The 22,628-nt window shown below is 46.9% G+C and overlaps 1 protein-coding gene across 13 annotated transcripts in view; it reads left to right on the plus strand.

The window, feature by feature from the left end:
• Positions 1-22,628, plus strand: part of ST3GAL3 (ST3 beta-galactoside alpha-2,3-sialyltransferase 3) — a gene marked incomplete at its 5' end in the record, with an annotated part of 200,612 nt that overhangs the window by 153,951 nt on the left and 24,033 nt on the right. For 12 of the 13 annotated variants that reach the window (XM_079697750.1, XM_079697751.1, XM_079697755.1 and 9 more), the window contains one exon: positions 18,925-19,019. The exons of the other annotated variant lie outside the window; for it this stretch is intronic. In XM_079697750.1, coding sequence (XP_079553876.1) covers positions 18,925-19,019 — 95 coding nt within the window. The remainder of the gene's footprint in view (positions 1-18,924; positions 19,020-22,628) is intronic. 13 annotated transcript variants of the gene reach the window in all.

Below are 22,628 nucleotides of genomic sequence, written 5' to 3' on the forward strand. Positions count from 1 at the left end.
AATGAAGGTGCCATTTACCAAGATGGAGAAGTGATTGCAAGAAGAGCAGGCTTTAGGGGGAGTATCAGGAGCTCAAGTTTAAACATGCAAAGCATGAGATGCCTCTTAGACATCCAGATGGAGATATCGAGAAGGCAGGGCATATACAAGTCTGGCATTCAGGGGAAAGGTGTAGGCTGTGAAAATGGAAGAGACTGTCACATAAGTGAATGAAGAGGGAGCAGCAAGGACTGAGCCCTCGGGCACAGCAACATGTAGTGGTGCCAGAGATGAGGAAGAAACTGCAAAGGAGGAAAGCCCAGTGTGATAGTAGCAAAGTCTGGAAAATGTGGTATTCTGGAAGCCAAATTAAGCAAGTATTTCAAGAGGAGTAATTAACTGTATAATATGTTGCTGGGCGGTAGGGTGATTGTATAAATTATTGTCCAAACTAGGACACTTTTGAGAGTGAAAGTGGATATTATTCATAGTTACTCCAGGATAAGACATATAACCAAGGTGGTCCCAGACAAATCAGAATGTTGTATGGTCACTCTGCTGATAGGTCAATAAGAATTGACCATTAGATTTAGCAGCGTGAAAATAATTAGTGACCTTGAATGATCAGAAATGGTGAGTGTAAAGTGAAGTAAGTCAGAAAGAGACAAAGACCGTATGATACCGTTTTTATGTAGAATCTAAAATATGGCACAGATGAGCCTATCTACAAAACAGAAACAGACTCACAGACATAGAGAACAGACTTGTGGTTGCCAAGGGGGTGGGGGTAGGGGAGGGAAGGACTGGGAGTTTGGGATTAGCAGATGTAAACTATTATATACAGGATGGACAAACAACAGGGTCCTACTGTATAGCACAGGGAACTATAACCAATCTCCTGGGATAAACCATAATGGAAAAGAATATGAAAAAAGCATGTCTCTATGTGTATAACTGAGTCACTTTGCTGTACAGCAGAGATTGGCACGACACTGTAGATAAGCTATACTTCAGTAAAAATTAAATTTAAAAAAGAAAGAAAGAAATGGCGAGTGTAGATAGTTCCTTCTCAAGGTGTGTTTCGGTAAAGAAAGAAATGCGTGATAACTGAATCTAGGTGGTTACTGTACTGTTCTTTCAACGCTTCTGTATGTTTGAATTTTTTCGTAACAGAGAGTTGGAAAAATGAAAGTGTTAAAGCTTTTGAAAATATTTTTTAATATGGGAAAAAATAACATTTGTTTGCTATTGGGAAGGGACAAGGTCTAGGGAACAAAAGTTGGCCTTAGTTATGAGTATGACACTTCAAAGAGAAAAGAAAGTAGAGATCGTAGACACAAATGCAAACAAGTGGTGGTACAGAGCCTGCAGAAGTTATGTTCTGATTCAGATATTTCAGTGCAGTGATGAGCAGGATCATCTGTTGAGAATAAGAATAAGGGAGGACGTGTTGGAAATGTGAACTCAAAGAAGAAAGTATGAATAGTTATCTAGGGGAATGGGAGAATAACTGGGCTAGTAACTACAGGACAATTGCTTGGCAGTTTAAGGGCCTCAATCCCTTGAATTTTTTTTTAAGAATGTTTTTCCAACTCTCTTGAGATTTTTTAATTGAGGTATAATTGACATACAACATTATATTAGTCCCAGGTTGTAGCATAATGATTCCATATTTGTATATATTTGTATATATTGCAAAATGACCCCTACAATAAGTCTGGTTAACATTCATCACCGTACAATTACAGAATTTTTTTCCTTGTAGTGAGAACTTTTAAGATTTACTCTCTAGCAACTTTCACATATGCAGTACAGTTTTCTTAACTGTAGTCACCACGCTGTGACATACATTTCATAACTGGAATTCTGTGCCTTTTGACCCCCTTCACCCATTTCGCCTGCGCCCCAGCCCCCCCCCATCTCTGGCAACCACCCGTCTGTTCTGTTTCTGTGAGCTTGGGTTTGTTTGTTTATTTTAGATTCCACATATAAGTGAGATCATACGATATTTGTCTTTCTCTGTCTGACTTACTGCACTTAGCATAACACCCTCAAGGTCTACCCATGTTGTCACAAATGGCAAGATTTAGTTCTTTTTTATGGCTGAATAATATTCGTGTGTGTGTGTATCACATTTTCTTTATCCACTCATCCATCGATGGACACTTAATTTGTTTCCATATCTTTCACTCACTTGAATTTAACGTGAGACGAGCCAGCATGCGTTTTTCTCTCGCCAGCTGCATTCATCTGTGCAGGTCCATGCCCAGAGTAAGAAGGAAATGGAATTTAACCAGAGCTGTGTTTCAGCTGAGTGAGGGAGGAGCAAAGAAGTTGAGGATGAATGTAAGGAGGTGATTGTACTGTTTGACTTGGAATTTAAGCTGGGTGAGAATAGCAGTAAGAACATAAGGAGGTAAAGGACAGTGAAAAGATGGTAGAACCAATGGCTTGAAGATCCCAGTGTGTTGAAGGGTTGTTGGGGTTTTGCTACAAGAGCAGGTGAGCTATAGACATAGATAGGTGGAGACAGAGACTGGGAGTTTGAGATTGAGATTAGAGAGAGCTTTAGTTAGTAATGGCCTGGTCTAGGATATAATTTAGGAGTAAATAGCTGAGGCAAGGTAGAGAGTAAGATCACTGGAGGAGAAGAAGTCAAGGCAGGTCTGCCTTGGAGTTTACCAGTTTAGATTTAGAAGGAAGCTCATCTCTCCTGTTTCCTGCTTTTTGAAGAAGGAATACACTATAGGTATTGAGACTGATGATAACTGCTTCAGAGTTTCTCTTCGTCACTTTATATTTGACTGAGCCTGCAGTTGAGGGGGGGAGGGAACCGCTAAGGAAGGTGGTGCTAGACCAAACACAAGGATCATTAATGGTCTATGGCAATAGATAGTCAATCATCAGGGCTGCCAGAGATCAGAAAGGCAGCTAAGGTCATGGAGAGCCTGGGGGAAGAGAGCCAGACAAGCATCAGAATTAAGGCTATTGGCTGTCACATGTAAGAGATTAAGTCACAGAGGCCCTCATAAGGTACTGAGGGCAGGAAAGGCTAAGGATTTGAGCCTAAGTCAATACTATCAATAACATGGAGCATCTAAAGGTCTTCCAAGGAGTGGACAACATGGGCTGGGGCTTGCTTGTCTCCAGGACCCTTTACTGTAGCAGGCATTAGCCGTGCCATGTCTTGGGAAGGTCCCTAGAATGACCTGCAGAAAGTCTCTGGTTCTCTTCCTGATGGTTGGCTGGTTGGCCATTGGGTGCTGAGTGCAGCAGAGAGTAGGGGAGCTCAGGATGGATGTGTGTGAAAGAGGAAATTGAAGGCTGCAGCTCAGTGATTTTTGGCTGTGACAAATCCCTGCTCCATGTGCAGGGCCCGTTGTTGTGGCTGTTTATTCATTTGTTCATTGATTACCTTCAACATGCTATGTGCTTTCTAAGTATTAGGCATGTGTGGTAAAGAGAATACACAGTGATAAGGCAGTCTCTCTCAGAGTGCCTCTTAGCTTGTCATGAGTTCAGATAGAGGACCGTTTGGGTTTGCAGGGGTCAGGACATCTGTGTAGAGGTGAGAAATGGCAGTAGTGAGAGTAGCAGCATCTGTGTTTGTACAGGGCCTGGAATTCTTATTGTAGTACAATCTCCCTTTGCATCCTGATAATACAACTGTGACAGGGGTTCCCATCTATCACTAGCATGACCCATTCCATTTGGCAATTGATCTGGTGTCTGGGGAGAGAGAATTCTGCCCCTGATGCCTCACCCAAGGTCTCCAAAGTCAAGAATAATGCTGGAGCCCCTGGACTAAAGAAGGTAGCGAGAGTATTCCCCATAGGACTAGAGCCCCCAGCTAGGGCCAAGAAGGGCCAGCATGGGCAATTCCAAGAGCAGTCTGCACTAATGTATTGCCCACCCTGGGACAGTGAAGAGAAGTGTGATGAAATCCAGCCACATGGGTTCAAGGACTTCAGACTTCCCTGGCCAGCACAGTCGGCATGCCCTTCACACTTCCCTGCAGAGAGAAGCAGTTAGGTCATGCTCAGGCCCTAGAGGCAGCGAATAGCCAGGTAGGTTGCCCCTCAGTCTGTGACTTGGGTGCTCTTCACTGAAGAGAGAGGGAGAAAGAGAGAGAGGAATAGGCTTAGGGGGAGAAAATAGACTCCTTTTTAAAAATACGTTGAGCCTAGGTGCCAGTGGAATATCTCAGGCAAGATGTTTCAGAAGCAGTTGCATGTAAGACTTGAACTCAGGGTATAGGTCTGAGCGTAAGATGGAGCTCAGCAACCACCAGTTGGACATAGGCATCTGGATGTTTGGAACTTGAACCCTCCTGAAACAATCACATTTTCCAGCCTTTTCTTTGCAGTCCTTCCTGGGACTATAAGCAGTGGTGGTCGGCAACAACTGCCCCTGTGCCCTCACCCAGGCTGCCTTCCTCAGCCCCCTTCTCTGAAGGTAGAGGGTCTCATCTGAGAGCACAGCTGCTGTTCATTCACAGTCATGTTGTCTCATTTCTGAGCAGAGAAAAAAATGGCTGAACCCTTCTGGAAATTCCATTTTCCTATGGGGCTCAGGAAATAATATACCTGTATTAGTTTCCTTTTGCTCCTGTAACAAATGATTCTCTCACAGCTCTGGAAGCCAGAAGTCCAAAATCAGCATCTTTGGACTGAAATCAAGGTGTCAGCAGGGCTGCTGCACTCCCTCCAGATGCTCTGAGAGGTTACCCGTTCCTTGCCTCCTCCAGCTTCTGGTGGCTGCTGGCATCACTTCAGTCTCTGTCCCTGAGGTCACATTGCCTTTTCTTCTGTATGTGGTAAAATCTCCCTGTGCCTCTCTCTTTTAAGGACACTTGTGAATGCATTTAGGGCCCACCTGGATGATCCAAGACAATCTCCTCATCTCAAGATCTTACCTTTATGAAGCTTTTATACTAATAGGGAAACACCAACAATTAACAACTTATAAGCAAATTATTTAGTAAATTAGAACAAGACAAGTACTGTGGGGAAAAAAGAAACAGTATGGCAAAGTGATAGGAGCAGGTTGAGTGTTAAATAGGGTGGTCAGGGTTCACCTCATGGGAAAGGCAAAACTTGGGTACAGACTGGAAGGAGGTGAGGGAGTTAGCCAGCTGAATATCTGGAGGGGAGTGTTCTAGGCAGAGGAAACAGCTCCAGTAAAGGCCCCAAGGCAGCAAGGAGTATGGCTGTGGCACAGTGAGAAGAGGGACGGCAGTGGGTGGGGGAGGGAGGTGTCTGGGATCATGGATGGCCTTGTAGGCCACTGTAAGGACTTCACCCTTTACTCTGATTGACATAGTAAAACATTGCACATGAGGAGAGGTTGATCTTCAATAGCTGAGTGGATGCTTCCTCATTGTTATCAAGAGGAAAGGAGGAAAAGTGGAGCAGATGCCAGTGGTTTTGTAGATTTGGTGGGAGGCAGATCTCTGAACTCACTTCATAAATATTAATTCAGCACCTACCTACCATGCAAGGCACAATTCTAGGTGCTGGGGGATATGGCAGTGAACAAAATAGGCAGATCCCTAGTCACACACAGCTTGCATTCTCCAATTATAATAAACTGGTACACATGAGAGAGAGTAAGCAAATGAACAAGATAATTTTAAATGGTGCTAAATGTTTACGAAGAAAATAAAACAAAGGTGAGTGATAGAGACAGGAGGAGGAAACCCACCCTTGACAGAGGGGTCGGAGAAGACCTCTCTGAAGAGGTGACATTTGAACAGAGATCCGAATGAAAACGAAGAGCCAGCCTCAGGAAGGTCCAGAGGGGTTCTGGAAAGGTCTAGAGGCAGAGTGATGTTTGTTGTATTCAAGGACTGGACAGGAGGCCAATGTATACTGTTTCGTGGTGAGTCAGGAGGAGGACCTGAAATGAGGTGAGAGGCGGGTGAGGAGGATTAGTCATTGTCATCTGTAGTTTGGTTTTGTTCAGAGGGCAGTGAGAAGGTTTTAGGCAGAGGAATGTCATGATATGGTTGATGATTTAGGAGTACACTTCTGGCCTTTCTAGAGAATGGAATGAGGGGTCAGAGCAGAAGCTAGTCACTGACCATTGCAGCAGCCACAAGGTGATGATTTGGACCTGGGCGGTAGTAGCGGAGACGGAGATAAGTGGAGGGATTCTCATTACGTTTAGAGAGTAACAGGATTTGCTGATGACCCAGATGAGAGACAGACAGGAAAAAGGAATGAGTCAAGAATGACTCCGTCCAACTGGCAAGGTAGAGGATTGTTTATAAAATAGGTGTTTCTCTTTGTAGAATGTGATGATCCAGGGCCAATGGTACTAAAAAAGAAAAGAATGACTCCTAGGTTTCACTTGATCAGCTGCACTGGCCTGGCCTGGCCTTCCTCACCATCAAAGCCACAGCCACCACCCATCCACCGCGGCCCTATCCATCATCACTGGTATTCTCACCATCTGTTTGAGTTCTGTCACGCTCCTGTCCTTCCAGCTCACCTTATAAAGCAGTGCCCAAACTTGGTGAAATTGATCCAGCCACTTTTCCTGCTTGTTTCTGGGCTGCTGAACTGTTAACAGAGACACACGAATACATGTATTGGCCCCACGGTGGCGTCCTGGTCTTCAGCCTCTGCCAGTGCTCAGCACTGCTCAGCAGTCCCATCCCTGATTGACTTACCACAGTGACTGCTTCAAACCTCTCCCACTCATCAGTTCCTACAGCCCAGACCTGCACACTCGTAATCCCAAACCCCAGAGATTCCCCGGAGAAATGAGGTCGCCCCCAGCTCCCAGTGCACCTATCAGGGTAGCCACCCTCGCGTGCTCCCCCTTTTCCCAGGGAAAAGGCACCCTGCCCTCTGTGTCCCTCTCCCCGCACTCTGATCCGGTCCCCTTCGCCTCCTGGAGGCCTCTCCACTGCTGCCTCTCTGTCTCTCGCACCCCCTCCCTCCGCCTTCTCTGTGGGCTCCTTCCCCCAGTACAAGCAGGCTCGGGTCTCTGCCTCCCGCTGCGCTTGCCAGCTCCCGGTCCCTTTCTGTCCTCTCCTCCACTACCATGTTTCTACAGAGATCACCTCCTGTCTCTCAAACACTCTCGCTTTTCTCCCTGTGCGACGCCCTGTGGTCTGGTTTTGCCCTCTCCATCCCTGATGGCGCGCTTCCCCAAGGGTCCAGTGACTTTCATGTATCCCGAAGGCAGTGCCATAAATAAAAGTATGGATGTACATTGTGCCGATCCATGAGGTTCTTGTGTGGATGAAATAGGACGACAAGCATAGAACACTTAGGACAGTGTCTAGATCATTGCAAGAGCTCAGTACCTGTAAACTGCTGTTATTACTCTTGTTATTGTGGCATTTGTCATATGTTTCACTGTTGCCTCTGTGTGTATTTGGCTGCCTCATCCATTAATCACGAAGCTGGGACTCTGAGCTGTTTATTGTCATATTTCCCAGTGACTAGCATGGTACCTGGGATAAGCTGGGGCTTAGCACGTATTGGAGAGCTGGAGGGTGGGCACTGGGGATCGGATCGTGTCCTTGGGCTCTGGGTTAAGTGGCCTCTGTAGACATTCTGGCCATTGTCCAGGCTCTCACTGGGGGAGGTGTGCTTGCCTCTTGTGGCGGCTTCTCAGCTCGCCGTTCTCTCCTCGCCTCCCCACGCTCCCCTCCCCTTACCAGGAAGTCGGGCCCCTTCCCTTCCTCCTTGGTCCACGCTGGGTACAGGCTGTCAGCAGAGTCAGGGGAGCCCTGTCAGCAGGAGCCCAGGCACTGCCCCCTTGAGAGCCTCCTTCAGCGTAGGCCTCCCTGCCTGTCATATGTGTCATGCATGTGGCTCCAGCCTGTCTGGACACAGATGTGGCCAAAGTCCCTAAGCAGGCAGAGGGGCAGCAGCTGGCAGTATTTCAGACCAGGAGGAGTTTACTAGGAAACAGTAAGGACATCACTGAAAGCCTGGCCCTTCGGAGCAGGGAGATCAAAGTGTCCATGATGTGCCGCACAAGACAGTCCTCAGAGCTCCGCAGGTGAGCAGAAACTCCACCTGCATTGGCCCAGGGAGACCCACACTGTGGAGCCGGTCACCCTGAGCGCTTCTCCCTCTTCCAGCCAGCAGTCAGTTATGGAGCACCTGCTGCATCCTGGCTGTGTGCCGGGGAGGGAACAGGCACATTAGTGTGCAGTCAGTGCCAGGAAGGTGCATGGAGAACAGTGGGGACCTGGAGAGGCTCCGTCAGCCCTGTGTGGCTCAGGGAAGACCCTACCTGTGCAGAGGCAGAGACGCTGGAGTTGGGCTGAAGAAGGAGCAGAAATTCAGCATGCGAATGAGAAGGAGAAGAGAATTCCAGGCAAAGGGAACAGCAAGTGGAAAGGCATGGAGGTGTTAAAGAGCCTGGCAGATTCTAGAATCTATAAGTAGTTGGATATGGCTAGAGCTTAGGGAAAAGGGAGGAGAAGAGAGGGGTATCTGAGGCGGGGAGGTTGACACAGGAGAGTCAGATCACAGGGGCTTTGGAAACCAGACGAAGGAGCTTAAGCATTGTCCTCTAGTAGCTGTTGTAGTTGGTAGAAATCCATATCAAACTAATTCAAGCAAAAAGGAAATTGATTGGCTTACTTACCTGTTAAGTTCAGGGCTGAACTATCTTCAGGCCCACCTGGACTAGGACTCAAACAGTGTCTTTCTCCCCACGTCTTGGCTCTGCTTTCCCTGGGTTTGACTGTTCTGTAGACAGTTTCTCTGTGTAGCCACAGAAGATGGCTCCAGCGGTTCTAGGCCCAGGGGTGGCAAATTTTTTTCTTACAAGTCCAGATAGTGAGTATTTTGGGCTTTGCAGGCCATATATTCTCTGTCACAACTTATCAACTCTTCTGTTATAACGTTAAAGCAAACAATAGACATTAGGTAAATGAATGAGTGTGGCTGTGTTTTAATAAAACTTTATTTATACAAGTAGGCAGCTGGCCTCTGGGCCATGGTTTGCACAAGCACTGTTCTAGGCATACATGGTCTTTACAGCTCACTATCTCGGAGAAAAAGAGAGACTCCCATATACCCTAGTGTCCAAATATTAAATCCCAGAGAAGAATTTGATTCATCCCACTTGGATCAGGTGCCCATTGTTGAGCCAGTTACTATGGTTCTGAGGGGTGAAGTATCTTAATTGGCCAGCCTGGACCATGCGCCCATCGCAGCAGCAGTGGTGGGGGTCAGCTCAACTAGGACCATATGGAATGAAAAGTAGGTGCTCTACAGAAGAAGGGGGGAAGGAACCAGATATCCACTGCAAGGCGCTAACAAGAAAGAGCATGAACTGAGTGCCCCAAGTTGCCAGTGATGATCCACCTTGAAACTGGCCCTGACACTGCCTCAGGGCATCAGGCCAGCCCTGGCTGTGCTGATGCACACCCTGCCCCGGCCTTTTCCCTCTGTGCAGAGCCTGCACCTCAGCTACCTTATACTTACACCCAGTCAGAATACACTTGCCCACTCAGTCCTTCCTCACACATTGCTGCGCCTGCCTGGGTGGGACTAGAGGGCAGGTCACTGGGTGGGGGGCCAGGCTGAAGCTCCCCTGCCCTTGGCAGGTGCTGCTCCACCCTGACAGCTTTAGCAGCCTCTCTCCTTGTCTCGAAGGGAGGGTTGCTTCTGGTTCTCTTCTCTCCTGTGCCATTGTCTGCACGACCCTCCTCCTTGAATACCCTTCCCACCATGCTCCAAGAGCCTCACATTTACTTGTCTTCCAAGGCTCCGCTTGGTTTTGTCATCATCTCCTTCAAGATTTTGCTATATCCCTAAGTTGGTCTGAGACCTTTATACCCCCCCCATTCCAAAACACAGGATATGCAGACTTATTTTCTTATGGTTATTTGTTTACTTGTGTCTACCATTAGCTCCTGAGGAGAAGGACCAAAGCTAGTTTACCTTAGGTCCCTAGCCAGCACTCAGCACGGAACCTGACCCCGAGTAGGCAAGCAGTTGTTGGATGGGGCTGCGTCCTCCAGCTCCATCTGGTCCTGCATAAGATTGGAGGCAGGCACTTCATGCTCTTGCTTGGAACGGTACTTGTTGGTTGATACCTGCTCTTTGTCTTCTCTGCCTCTTCTCACAGGATATAGACCCACCTGCCCTGCATATTCATGAACCTTTCTCCTCAGACTCCTGCTCTCTCATGGGACCCATTCAGGTGGGCCAGCAAGAGAAGTGGCAGCAAGACATAAGCTGGACAAGGCATTGACAAAGTGCTTATCTTGTTTGCTTGGACATATACCAAGGTCTTACTGTGCAGGGCCATTTATGGTGGGGCTGCCACAGCGAGATCCCAGACAAGAACAGGTAGATTCTAGAAAACGTGTGTCCCTCTGCTTCGTCCACCCCACCGCTTCCCAGAGCAGGTTCTAGAAAGGAGGATCTCTGGGGTTTGGCTTTCACCCTACTGGATGACAGTCTCACTCATTTTGGGCCAAGGCCTGTGGCTGAATCTGGCAGACTGATGTGCTGTGGCCCCTGGTCTCAGGACCCACTACTGGGCTCTGCCTTCCTCTTGTCTCCTGGGCTGCTTGGGCTCTTGTGGCCAGAAGGCTGGCCCCACAACCAAACAGGCACAGATGGAAAGCTGAAACTGTGTGTTGCCCTAATCCAGCAAACCCACATCTGGAGGCACCTTTTTTTTTTTTTTTTTTTTTTGCGGTACACGGGCCTCTCACTGTTGTGGCCTCTCCCGTTGCAGAGCACAGGCTCCGGACACGCAGGTTCAGCGGCCATGGCTCACGGGCCCAGCCGCTCCGCGGCATGTGGGATCTTCCCGGACCGGGGCACGAACCCGTGTCCCCTGCATCGACAGGCGGACTCTCAACCACTGTGCCACCAGGGAAGCCCCTGGAGGCACCTTTTTCAGTTGGGATGGTGGGAACTAGGAGGAAGATCCTACTCTGGGTCTGCTGGTACCACAGAGAACTACTACCCTCCCAGTTAGTAAGACTCAGTTAGCTTTCCTGCTGGTCTCTGGGCACAGGCTTGATGTTCTGGGCCTTAGGAAATGGTTTAGGTGGGCAAACCAGAATTGGGGACATTCACCTTCTACACTGCACCTCAGCCACACTGCTGGGCATTAAGTGAACTAAGAGATCCCTTTGGGGGTTCCTGGGTTGCCCATCCTGGCTGGCAGACTGACCATCGTGCCGAGTCATCGTCCTCTCTCAGTTTATAGGCCTGTGGGCAGGGCGGCCTCATGGGTCCTGGGGTCCAGCCTTGTTATGAGAGGCACAGGGGTCAGACCCACCCTTAGCATGTACCCTCCTAGAGCCTCAACTCTCCACATTGCTATGCTCTAGGATCCAAGAAGAAAAGACGCACTGGTCCCCGTACAACTTCCGCCTCTTCCTTCCCCTGTTCCTTCTCACGCACTCACACACACCCTCCTGAAACCTGATCCCAAGGCTGCTTTGTGTGCTGGGGCTCTCGGCAGAGCTGGCAGAGCTGGCGGGCTGGGGCCTGTCTGCTGGAGCCTGCCGCACCCTGCCCCGCTACCCCCTTGGCCAAGGCACGCAGGTCAGGCGTCGCACACCCCTGCTAGTCTGGCCAGTTATTCTGCACCTCAAGGGCCACCTCCACCCTGGCTGGGCCCCCAAACTGGCACACTGGCCTCTGGACAGAAGCCCCTGAATTCTCTTCCAGATGTAGCATGGGGCTCTGCCCAGACCGCCTGCAGAATTAACACAAACACACACACATACACCACCTCTACCATCACCACACCCCACTTCCTGTTGTTTATGGCCCTCCCTGCTCAGCTTCCAAGGCCTCTGCAGGCACTGAGCCACCTCCTGGGGGAAGGCTGTCCAGAGGAAGCAGCATCTGAACTTAAAGAATGAGAAGGGATTTTCCAGGCAAATAGAGAGGGAAGGGATTGGGGAATACAGGGAGGGGTGAGAGGGGTACATTTCAGGCAGAGACTGCATGTGTAAATGCATGAAGCCTGGCATGTTCAGGGAGCTACAAATAGTGTATGGTTTGTAGGACACAACTAGTCTCAGAGGAGTAAAATCCAGATTGCAGTAGATTGAGGAGTGAATAGGAGATGAGGAAGTTGAGACAGAATATCCACTGCTCTTTATCGAGGTTTTGCCATGAAAGGATAAAGAGAGAGACTGGTAGCATGGGTACATGGTCAGGAAAGTTTATTGAGTTTGTTTGTTTGTTTTCATGTAGGAGAGACCTGAGCTTGCTGTATGCTTAGGGGGAAACAAACAGGAGTGGGCTGCATAGTGTGATGGAGAGATCAGCTTTGATGGGTCTAGGGTGGGGGAAGGAAGTAAGAAGCTGAAGGAGTTCCTATCTGATTGGCTTGGTTTTGTCTGTGAAGTGAGAAAAAAGAAGAGATATCTGCTTAGATAAAGTGGGAAAAGGATAGAGAGTTTATGGAGAGTGGGGAAGGTTTGGAATAGCTGCTGAGCAAAGGTGAGGGTCCAACTAAGGCTCAGTCCGTGAATTTGTAGTGGTACCAGTCTGTGTGTGTGTGTGTGTGTGTGTTTTCTAGCAGCACTTTGAGTATATAAAGTGCAAGAGTGTAGGATTCGATTAATCTCTGATTGGGTTTTGCCTTATGGATGGGACAAAAAGACAATGGAACAAGAGGGTATAGCATCCTGGCAAGAGAGAGACTAAAGAGGTGGATGGGATTCTAACCAGGAAAAAGATATAACCTGGGAATGAAGAAAACTTTTTAAACTAAAACTCAAAACCCGGAATCAATAAGGGAAAAGATTGATAAATCTGACGCCACTTTTTTTAAAAATTATTTATTTATTTTTGCTGTGTTGGGTCTTTATTGCTGCGCGTGGGCTTTCTGTAGTTTTGGCGAGCGGGGGCTACTCTTCGTTGTGGCACACAGGCTTCTCATTGCAGTGACTTCTCTTGTTGCAGAGCAGGGCTCTAGGCTCATGGGCTTCAGTAATTGTGGCTCGCGGGCTTATTTGCTCCGCGGCATGTGGGATCTTCCCGGACGAGGGCGCAAACCTGTGTCCCTTGCATTGGCAGGCAGATTGTTAACCACTGCGCAACCAGGGAAGTCCCAACTTTTTTTTTTTTTTTTTTTTTTTTTTTTGGCCACGCTGCACGGCTTGCTGGATCTTAGTTCCCTGACCAGAGATTAAACCTGGACCCTTGGCAGTGAAAGCATCAAGTCCTAACCACTGGACTGCCAGGGAATTCCCTTTGACTACACTTTTTAAAAAAATCTGTTGTAAAAAAGGGGGAAAAAGAAAGCAAGAAAGGAAAACACCACAAGCCAAGTGAATAAATAAACTCAAGTTATATCTCAATAGAGATATATTTGTAACCGTATCTCAGAGGGTTCATGTATTTAATATATAAAGAGCTTAAAAAAAAAGGGAAGATTGTTAGCTAATGCTGTAGTAGTAATCATATTGTCACATATGTGTATGAAAACCTGTTGTACACCTTAAACTTATACAGTGTTATATATCAATTATAGTCAATTATATCATAATAAAGCTAGGGGGAAAAAGAAGAAAAAACCCATAACCTTTTGGAAAAATGGGCAAGAGATATGAACAAAATTCATAGAAAAATTCACAAATGGCCCTTCCATATATGACAGTGTTCAATTCCACACATAGTAAAAGAAATGCAAATTAAAACCACGCTGAGAGGGCTTCCCTGGTGGCGCAGTGGTTGAGAGTCCGCCTGCCGATGCAGGGGACACAGGTTCGTGCCCCGGTCCGAGAAGATCCCACATGCCGCGGAGCGGCTGGACCCGTGAGCCATGGCCGCTGAGCCTGCACGTCTGGAGCCTGTGCTACGCAATGGGAGAGGCCACAACAGTGAGAGGCCCACGTACCGCAAAAAAAAAAAAAAAAAACCACGCTGAGATACTGTTCCTCTCCTGTTAGACTGGCAAAATTGAAATGTTCGACAGTATACTCTGTTGGTGAGGCTGTGGCGAAAACAACACTGTCATTTGTTGCTTGTGGGTAATGTGAAATGGTGTGATCCTGGTGGAGGGGAGTTTGGCAATATGGAGCAAAATTATATATATGCATTTTCCCTTTGATCCAGCAAACCCACTTCTAGGAATCTATTCCAAAGCTACATTGGCAAACAGAAAAGATATATGCATGAAGTTATTCACTGTAACCACTGTTAGTGGTACCTACTCTACAACAGACTGGAAACCACCCAGGGGACTGATTGAATGATATATGTACATAACCATAATGGAGTATAATCAAGTATATACCTCTACTGGTGTGCAGTAATTACCAGGATATATTGTATAGTGAAAAAAATCAAAAGGTAAAACTGTATATGTTACCTTTTTATTGAATATAGATGTATGGATAAAGAAGATGTGGTACATATATACAATGGAATATTACTCAGCCATAAAAAAGGAACAACATTGGGTCATTTGTAGAGATGTGGATGGACCTAGAGTCTGTCATACAGAGTAAAGTAAGTCAGAAAAAGAAAAACAAATACTGTACCCACTACTAGGCATATACCCTGAGAAAACCATAATTCAAAAAGAGACATGTACCAAAATGTTCATTGCAGCTCTATTCACAATAGCCCGGAGATGGAAACAACCCAAGTGTCCATCATCGGATGAATGGATAAAGAAGATGTGGCACATATATACAATGGAATATTACTCAGCCATAAAAAGAAACGAAACTGAGCTATTTGTAATGAGGTGGATAGACCTAGAGTCTGTCATACAGAGTGAAGTAAGTCAGAAAGAGAAAGACAAATACCGTATGCTAACACATATATATGGAATTAAAAAAAAAATGTCATGAAGAACCTAGGGGTAAAATGGGAATAAAGACACAGACCTACTTGAGAATATGGGGAGGGGGAAGGGTAAGCTGTGACAAAGCGAGGGAGAGGCATGGACATATATACACTACCAAACATAGGGTGGATAGATAGTGGGAGGCAGCCGCAGAGCACAGGGAGATCAGCTGGGTGCTTTGTGACCGCCTGGAGGGGTGGGATGGGGAGGGTGGGAGGGAGGGAGATGCATGAGGGAAGGGATGTGGGAACAGATGTATATGTGTGACTGATTCACTTTGTTATAAAGGAGAAACTAATAAAAAAAATTTTTTTTAAAGAAAAAAGAAAGGATGTATTCTACAACACGGGGAATATAGCCAATATTTTGTAATAACTGTAAATGGAAAGTAACCTTTAAAAATTTCATAAAAATAAAAAATGAGAAAAAAATACAAATACTGTATATTGACGCATATTTGTGGAATCTAGAAAAATGGTACAGATGAACCTATTTACAGGGCAGGAATAGAGACACAGACATACAGAGCAGACATGTGGACATGGGCTATGGGGTGTGGGATAAATTGGGAGATTGGGATTGACGTATGTGCACTGCCATGTGTAAAACAGATAGCTAGTGGGAACCTGCTATATAGCGCAAGGAGCTCAGCTCAGTGCTCTGTGGTGACCTAGATAGGTGGGATGGGGGGTGGAGGGTGAGAGGGAGGTCCAAGACGGAGGGGATATATGTATACATATAGATGATTCACTTCGTTTTACAGCAAAAAGTAACGCAACATTGTAAAGCAACTATACCCCAATTAAAAAAAAAAAAAAGAAGAAGAAGAAGAAGGGAATAGGAATTCACATACACACATTATGTACTTATACCAAAAAAAAGGAAAAAATAAAAACTAATAAAAATGAGTACTATAGGGCTTCCCTGGTGGCGCAGTGGTTGAGAGTCCGCCTGCCGATGCAGGGGACACTGGTTCGTGCCCCGGTCCGGGAAGATCCTACATGCCGCAGAGCAGCTGGGCCCGTGAGCCATGGCCGCTGAGCCTGCGTGTCCGGAGCCTGTGCTCCGCAACGGGAGAGGCCACAGCAGTGAGAGGCCCACATACCGCAAACAAAAACAAAAAAAAACAAAAAAACAAAAAAAAAAAATGAGTACTATATGGGAATAGAAGTAACAGGAGTTGGACACAGAAATGAAAGTTTGACTTCTCTGAATATATCTTGCTTTGTGAATTTAATTTTGGAATTCTATAGTTTTATATCATCATAAAACAAAGTTAAATTAATATGAGGGGTAAGCAAACTCTAGAAGCAAAAGCAAAATGAAACAAATGGACTTAACTATGTATTGCTGATGAAGTAAACTCAGCAGGATTATTCCAAAATAATTCTGCAAAAGCAAAGTAATTTATCTGTATTTCTCTAGTGGGGTATTCCCTAAATCATTTTTAATAATGGTAGTATTAGTAATAATACTGGTGTTTTTATTTTGAAACTATTCTACATATTTTATATATGTATCTATATGTATGGATATATTAGGATAAAGCAAATAATTAATTATGTTACTATCACTATAAACAAGGATATCAGCTTACAAGAAAAGAGATATAAATATAAAATCAAATGGTTTCAGCGTATTTTTTCATTTGTGTGTCCTTGTACATTTGATTTGGGGAAGTCATTTTTAATCAGGTTACCAGCCGCTTATGGTTTTTGTTCTGTCCATTTGCATAGCAATATTTTCATAATATTATAAAGTGAAAAAAGTAGTCTACAGAGCAATCTAAAAAATAATATGGGAAAAGGAAAGTCCGTACAGATATATACCAAAGGTTAATTGTCTCTGTGTTGTAGGATTATGAGTATTTTTTACTTGTGTGTGTGCACGCCTATCTGTATTTTTTTCCAAAATTAACACTTTATAAGCACCAAAAATGAGGCGTTTTAAAATTTTTTATTTATTTTATTTATTTATTTTTGGCTACGTTGGGTCTTTATAGCTGCGCGCGGGCTTTCTCTAGTTGTGGCAAGTGGGGGCTACTCTTCCTTGCAGTCTGCGGGCTTCTCATTGTGGCGGCTTCTCTTGTTGCGGAGCACGGGCTTTAGGCATGCAGGCTTCAGTAGTTGTGGCGCGTGGGCTCAGTAGTTGTGGCTTGCAGGCTCTAGAGCGCAGGCTCAGTCGTTGTGGCGCACGGGCTTAGTTGCTCCGCGGCATGTGGGGTCTTCCCAGACCAGGGCTTGAACCCATGTCCCTTGCTTTGGCAAGTGGATTCTTAACCACTGTGCCACCAGGGAAACCCAATAAGGGGGTGTTTTTAAGTAAAAATTAATATAATGAACTTTCTCATCAGCTGAAAAGATGGGGGAAGAGAGAAGACAAGGAAAAAATGTGTTGAGACCATTTGGCTACATCTTAGGAGATTTTGCTAGCATATGACATGCAGTACATATTGGGAGGCAGAAAAAATCATGTCCATGCCTGACTGAGAAACTGCAAAACTTTCATAAGCTCAGTCCTGACACAGGAGAGGTTCTTGCCCCAGGCTTATCCAGGGACCTTGTGGACTCTGGTCAGAATCCTCGGGGCCTCTGGTAAAACATCAAATGTATTAATTCACTTAGATTGTGTGTACTAGGTATGAGAAACATGAGTGACGCTTCTACACAGAGGAGAAGTGTGCTAACTCAGAAGCCCAGAAGAAAGCTGCTGTGCAGGAATAGCCCTCCCACGCTATCACGTGTTGACAGCTTCTTCCTAGCAGCAAGGGATGGGGAGGGAGCAGCATTGAAAGTTTTCTGCCTCTTTCAAGTTCACTTCAAAATCTCTAGTAATGATAGACCTCCAAGTGATTAGTGCTGTTATTCCTCCTGGTCTGGTGATTGTAATGGTGTTAGTGATGATGGGAATGAGAAATGGATGCTATGGTTAGAGTTCATTGGGGGACGGTGAGTTCTAGCTTCTGGGCTGGGAGGGCCCCTCCTCCAGTCTTCAGTTTTTCAGTGGGCTGATTCAGGCTGTTAGAAACAAGAGTCAGCCACAGAGGCCTAGGCCTCTACACCTTCGTTCTCAGCCAGGAAGGCCCTAAGCACACCCCGCAACAAGGTCAACACACAGGAAGTGACCAGGTGCTGGCCATCTCCCGGGCTGCTAGGTTCCCTGAAAGGTCTCAAAATCAGGGTGCTAGGTTCCAAGTGAACTCGTGCTGTCCAAGCATCTCTGAAGAGCTTGGTTCCTCCTGTCCCTTCTCACTCTGCCCTCACTTCCTTCTGCATCCCTCTGATGCCATCCCCCACCCCCCAGCCTCCCCCCTGCCCTGCCCACTCCTCGGTTTCCCAAGAAGAGCAAGGCTTGCCTTTTCTCTCCACAACTTGGCATCGCCGTATGACTCCTTCTCTCCCCCTTTTTCCCCCCATCTTTCCTCCAGACCAAAACTCCCCCTACCCGTAAACTCCTTGTCCCTCCACCACCTCCTGTGGAGCTTGGTGTTCCCTGGGTCCTCCTCTCTGCCAGCAAAAGTGCTCAGGCTTCTGCTTGTCTGAAGCCTCCCCTCAGCCCTGCCTCCCAGCTGCAGGATACTGTGGTTTTTTTTCTTCTGTCAAACCTCTATCTCCTATGGCTGTTCACCTGCTTTGCCCTCTCACCGTGAATTCTCCTTCCTCCTCACCCTGGGTGGTCCACCTCCCAGAATTCTCTCCCAAATTCTGTCTCTCTGCACAGGCTGTATTTTGGGGTATTTTTCTGCTCACTGGACAGTGTCTCATCTCCGTGTTCCCAGATTGCAGGAACAGCGTGGGCAGCAGTGACTATCTGTTGGATGTGCATGTGGATAACCTGCCAGAGAGCTTCCCGCTCTGAGATGCTGATCCTGCTGCGTGCATCTTGCCTCTCCACTCCCACAGCTGGCCACATAAGGACTGGCCAGGCCTGCTCCTCCACACTCAGGCTCCACTGAACAGAATCTGTCAGACCCTGCACAGCAGCTACCCAACGTGCAGGCTGGAGTGGGGAGGAGATGCTGGAACATGGAGGATGGCTTCTGGCAGATCCACAGCCAAGACAGATGGACAGAAAGCCATTTAGCACTGCAGCCTAGTGCACTTTGGGACTCTCAACAGCCCTGTTGTATTCCAGGTTCTCCAAGCCAGCACCCATGTTCCTGGATGACTCCTTCCGCAAGTGGGCTAGGATCCGGGAATTTGTGCCGCCTTTTGGGATCAAAGGTCAAGGTATGTTGGGAACCCTGCCCCACTTTACATTAACATCTCATCCCCCAAGCTATCTTCCTAGTGTCAGGACAGGGCTGTACCCTCAGAAGTCTCCCTGCTGGGAATCCACCCCTCTCAACAATGCCCCTACCTTCTCTCCCTCTTTCCTGTCCTTCCTTTTTTCTTACTTCTTTAGTGGAATGTTTACTCAGAAACCACCACTTTGCCAGGGGCTAGGTACACAACAGTGGAGTAGACAGATGTGGTTCCTCTCCTCAAAAAGTTCCAGTCTAATGCAGACACAGGTACTTGGAGTGCAGTAAGGACTCTGATGAGGGAAGAACACTGTGCTGTGAGATCACACAAAAGGGGTGCCAGAGACAGCAGTGCTAGAGGACTAGATACGAGGGGGGAAATCCCAGAGAAAATAGAGGCCATCCGGACGACTGCCCCCAGGGCCCTCCATCATCCCCTCCTGATGTTTTTCACCTTAACCTAGCCTCCCCTCCAGTCCTTTTTTATCCTGTCCAAGGCTAACCTTTCCCCCTATACTCTCAGAACTGTCCCCTTCTATTGCCTCAAGGACCTCACCCATGCAGTTCCTGACATGAGACTTTCCCATCCCTGAGAGTTTAACAGTTCTCTTTCCGTGTCAAGTTACGTGCCCTATTTCATGGCATGGTAGAGTTTCAGCTTTAGCATCAGACATAGAAGGATCCGGTCCCAGTACTACCTCTTTATTAGCTGTGACCATGGACAAGTTACTAACATGTTTTGCTTTAGTTTCTTTATCAGTTAAGTGGAGAGAATAATACCACTGTATTAGGTTGTGGTCAGAGTTAAATAAGATAACTGTTAAAGGGGTGATATCATTTGGCCAGCAGACTCAAGAACGCCTGAACCCTCTACTTAGGTGGCCCACCCCTCCCTGAAAAGAAGACAGTGGCCAGCAAAAGGATACTCTTGAACTGGAGCTTTGACCTTCAACCTCCAAGGACAAATCTCATGGGTTGGGTTGAACCACATGAAGAACTCCTTTTTCATGGGTGCAGGTAGCCAAGCAGCCTAACTTTTCTCCTAAATCCTCACTCGAGATTCTGATCCTGCTAAGCTATGAAGGGCAGGAAAGCCCGATACAGAGCCCATCATCCAGCAAGAAAAAGCACCCCATAGTTTATGACCATTCTGCTAAGGTTCCCCTCCTAGAAAACAAAAACCCAATCCATACCCTTGGCCTTGGCCAGTTAGCAGCAGTATGCTTTTCCTTAGAGGTGAAATTGGAGGTGGGAAAAGGAAGGGATCTGTGACCTTCCCCGAGGCCCACCATAAAGTGTATCTGAAGGCACTTAGTACAGAACATTTCCGTAAAGGTTTGTTTCCTTACGCATTCTCATTCGACTTCTAGAAAGATTGCCAGTGCCAACTGTCTCCTCTTACTCACCATTTACTCTTGAAGAATATCTTCTCCCCTCACCATTTCAGTGAAACTGCTCAGTGCCCCCAGGAGATCCAAAGGATACTTTTCAGTCCTTAACTTGACATCTTGGCTGCATCTGACAGTGTCGTCCAGTCCTTCTTTTAAAAAAATTACGAGGTTGCTGTGTTTAATTTCAGAGGCATCCTTTCTTTACATGAAGTATTTCAGATATATAAAAAAGCATAAAAACTAATATAATGAGCACCCACATACTCTTGTACCCAGCTTCAGAAATAAAACTTGAGTTACGACTCAAGCTCTGTGTAGCCCGTCCCCCTCCATTCCCTGCCTTCTCCAGGAGACCAGTATCCTGGTTGTCATTCCATGCCTGTTTATATATTTCTACAGCATATTTATATATCTGTTTAAAATATGGCACGGATGGGCTTCCCTGGTGGCGCAGTGGTTGAGAGTCCGCCTGCCAATGCAGGGGACACGGGTTCGTGCCCCAGTCTGGGAAGATCCCACATGCCGCGGAGCGGCTGGGCCCGTGAGCCATGGCCACTGAGCCTGCGTGTCCGGAGCCTGTGCTCTGCAGCGGGAGAGGCCACAACAGTGAGAGGCCCGCGTACTGCAAAAAAAAAAAAAAAAAAAAAAAAAAAAAAAAAAAAAAAATATATATATATATATATATATATATATATATATATATGGCATGGTTTTTGCATGTTTTTGAACTTTACAAACAGTATTGTATATCGTACTTGTGTGTGTGTATTTTTCAAATTGATTTTTTTGCTTACGCTTTTCAGATGTATCTGTATTGGTACACATAACTCTAGGTCATTGATTTTGCAACTGCTATGTAGTATTCCATGTACCACATTTAATCTATTTTCCTTCGGTGGACTTTTTTTTTTTTTTTTGCGGTACGCGGGCCTCTCACTGTTGTGGCCTCTCCCGCTGCGGAGCACAGGCTCCGGATGCGCAGGTTCAGCGGCCGTGGCTCACGGGCCCAGCCGCTCCGCGGCATGTGGGATCTTCCCAGACTGGGGCACGAACCCGTGTCCCCTGCATCGGCAGGCGGACTCTCAACCACTGCACCACCAGGTAAGCCCTCCTTTGGTGGACTTTTAGGTTGCCTCCAACATTTCGCTATTACCAGCAGTTCTGCAATGAACATTCTTGTACAAGTCTCCTTAAACAAATGTGTGAGTTTTCTGATGCTCTCCACCTAGGAGTAGAGTTGCAAGATGTTAGTCTATGCACAGCTACATCTTTACTTGATATGAAGATGCTTTTCACTATGATTGTACCGACTTACTTATGTTTAGGTCTTTATGTACATTACCTTTTTATCTTCCTAACAATTCTGCACAGCAGGAATTATCATCTTCATTTGGAAGGTGAGGAAACTAAAGCTCAAAGAACGTAAGCGATTTATCGAAGGCCACAGAGCTCATAAGCAGCAGAGCCAGGATTTGAGTCCAAGGCTGATATCATTATCTGTTATATTATAATGCTCTCATTATACCAGAGTTTGAAAGGAGAGCAGTCATCATTGCCAAAACCAGAGAGAGGTCAAGAAGAATGAGGTCTGAATATGGTCACAGGATCTGAGAGCACAGAGGTCATGGGGCCCTTGCTGAGGGGCAGCCTGAGCGGAGTGCAGGTGGGCAGATGCCAGGCCACAGGGCTTGAAGAGGTAAGGAGGTAGAGACAGCCTGGCAAGAACAGGATTAGAGGTCAGCAGTGTTAGGAGGAGGAAGGGAGGGGAAGATGGTATCAGAAAATGAGGCAGAGTGGCCTGACCCGGGGAGCTGGCTGGGAGCACTCTGGCTCTTCACCACTGGTTGGCTCCTTGTTTGCTTCCTGGTGTCTGCTTGGCGGGGCCACAGAAGTGAGCACGCGGTCTCTGCCTCTGACCGGCATTGCCATTCTGGGGGACACTGAGATGCCCCAGCTCCCAGGCAAGGCCCATGCCTGGGGGCGCATGTCCCAGGGCCTGATGGTAGAGCCTCCGACAGCCAGCTGAGACTGCCAAGGAAGGACCAGGGAAGCCTGAGGAAGGAGCTGTGCACGGGTGCCGGGATGTGTGTGCCGCCTCTTCTCCTGCCTCCATCTCCTATCTCAGGGAGAAAGTTAGGCCAGTGGCCCAGCCTTGTGTCCGGAGCTCCCTCCCAACCTTCACATCCACCCTAGCCCCAGGGCCA

The sequence above is a fragment of the Hyperoodon ampullatus genome (genome assembly GCF_949752795.1).
Source record: "Hyperoodon ampullatus genome assembly, chromosome: 2".
Lineage (NCBI taxonomy): Eukaryota > Metazoa > Chordata > Mammalia > Artiodactyla > Ziphiidae > Hyperoodon > Hyperoodon ampullatus.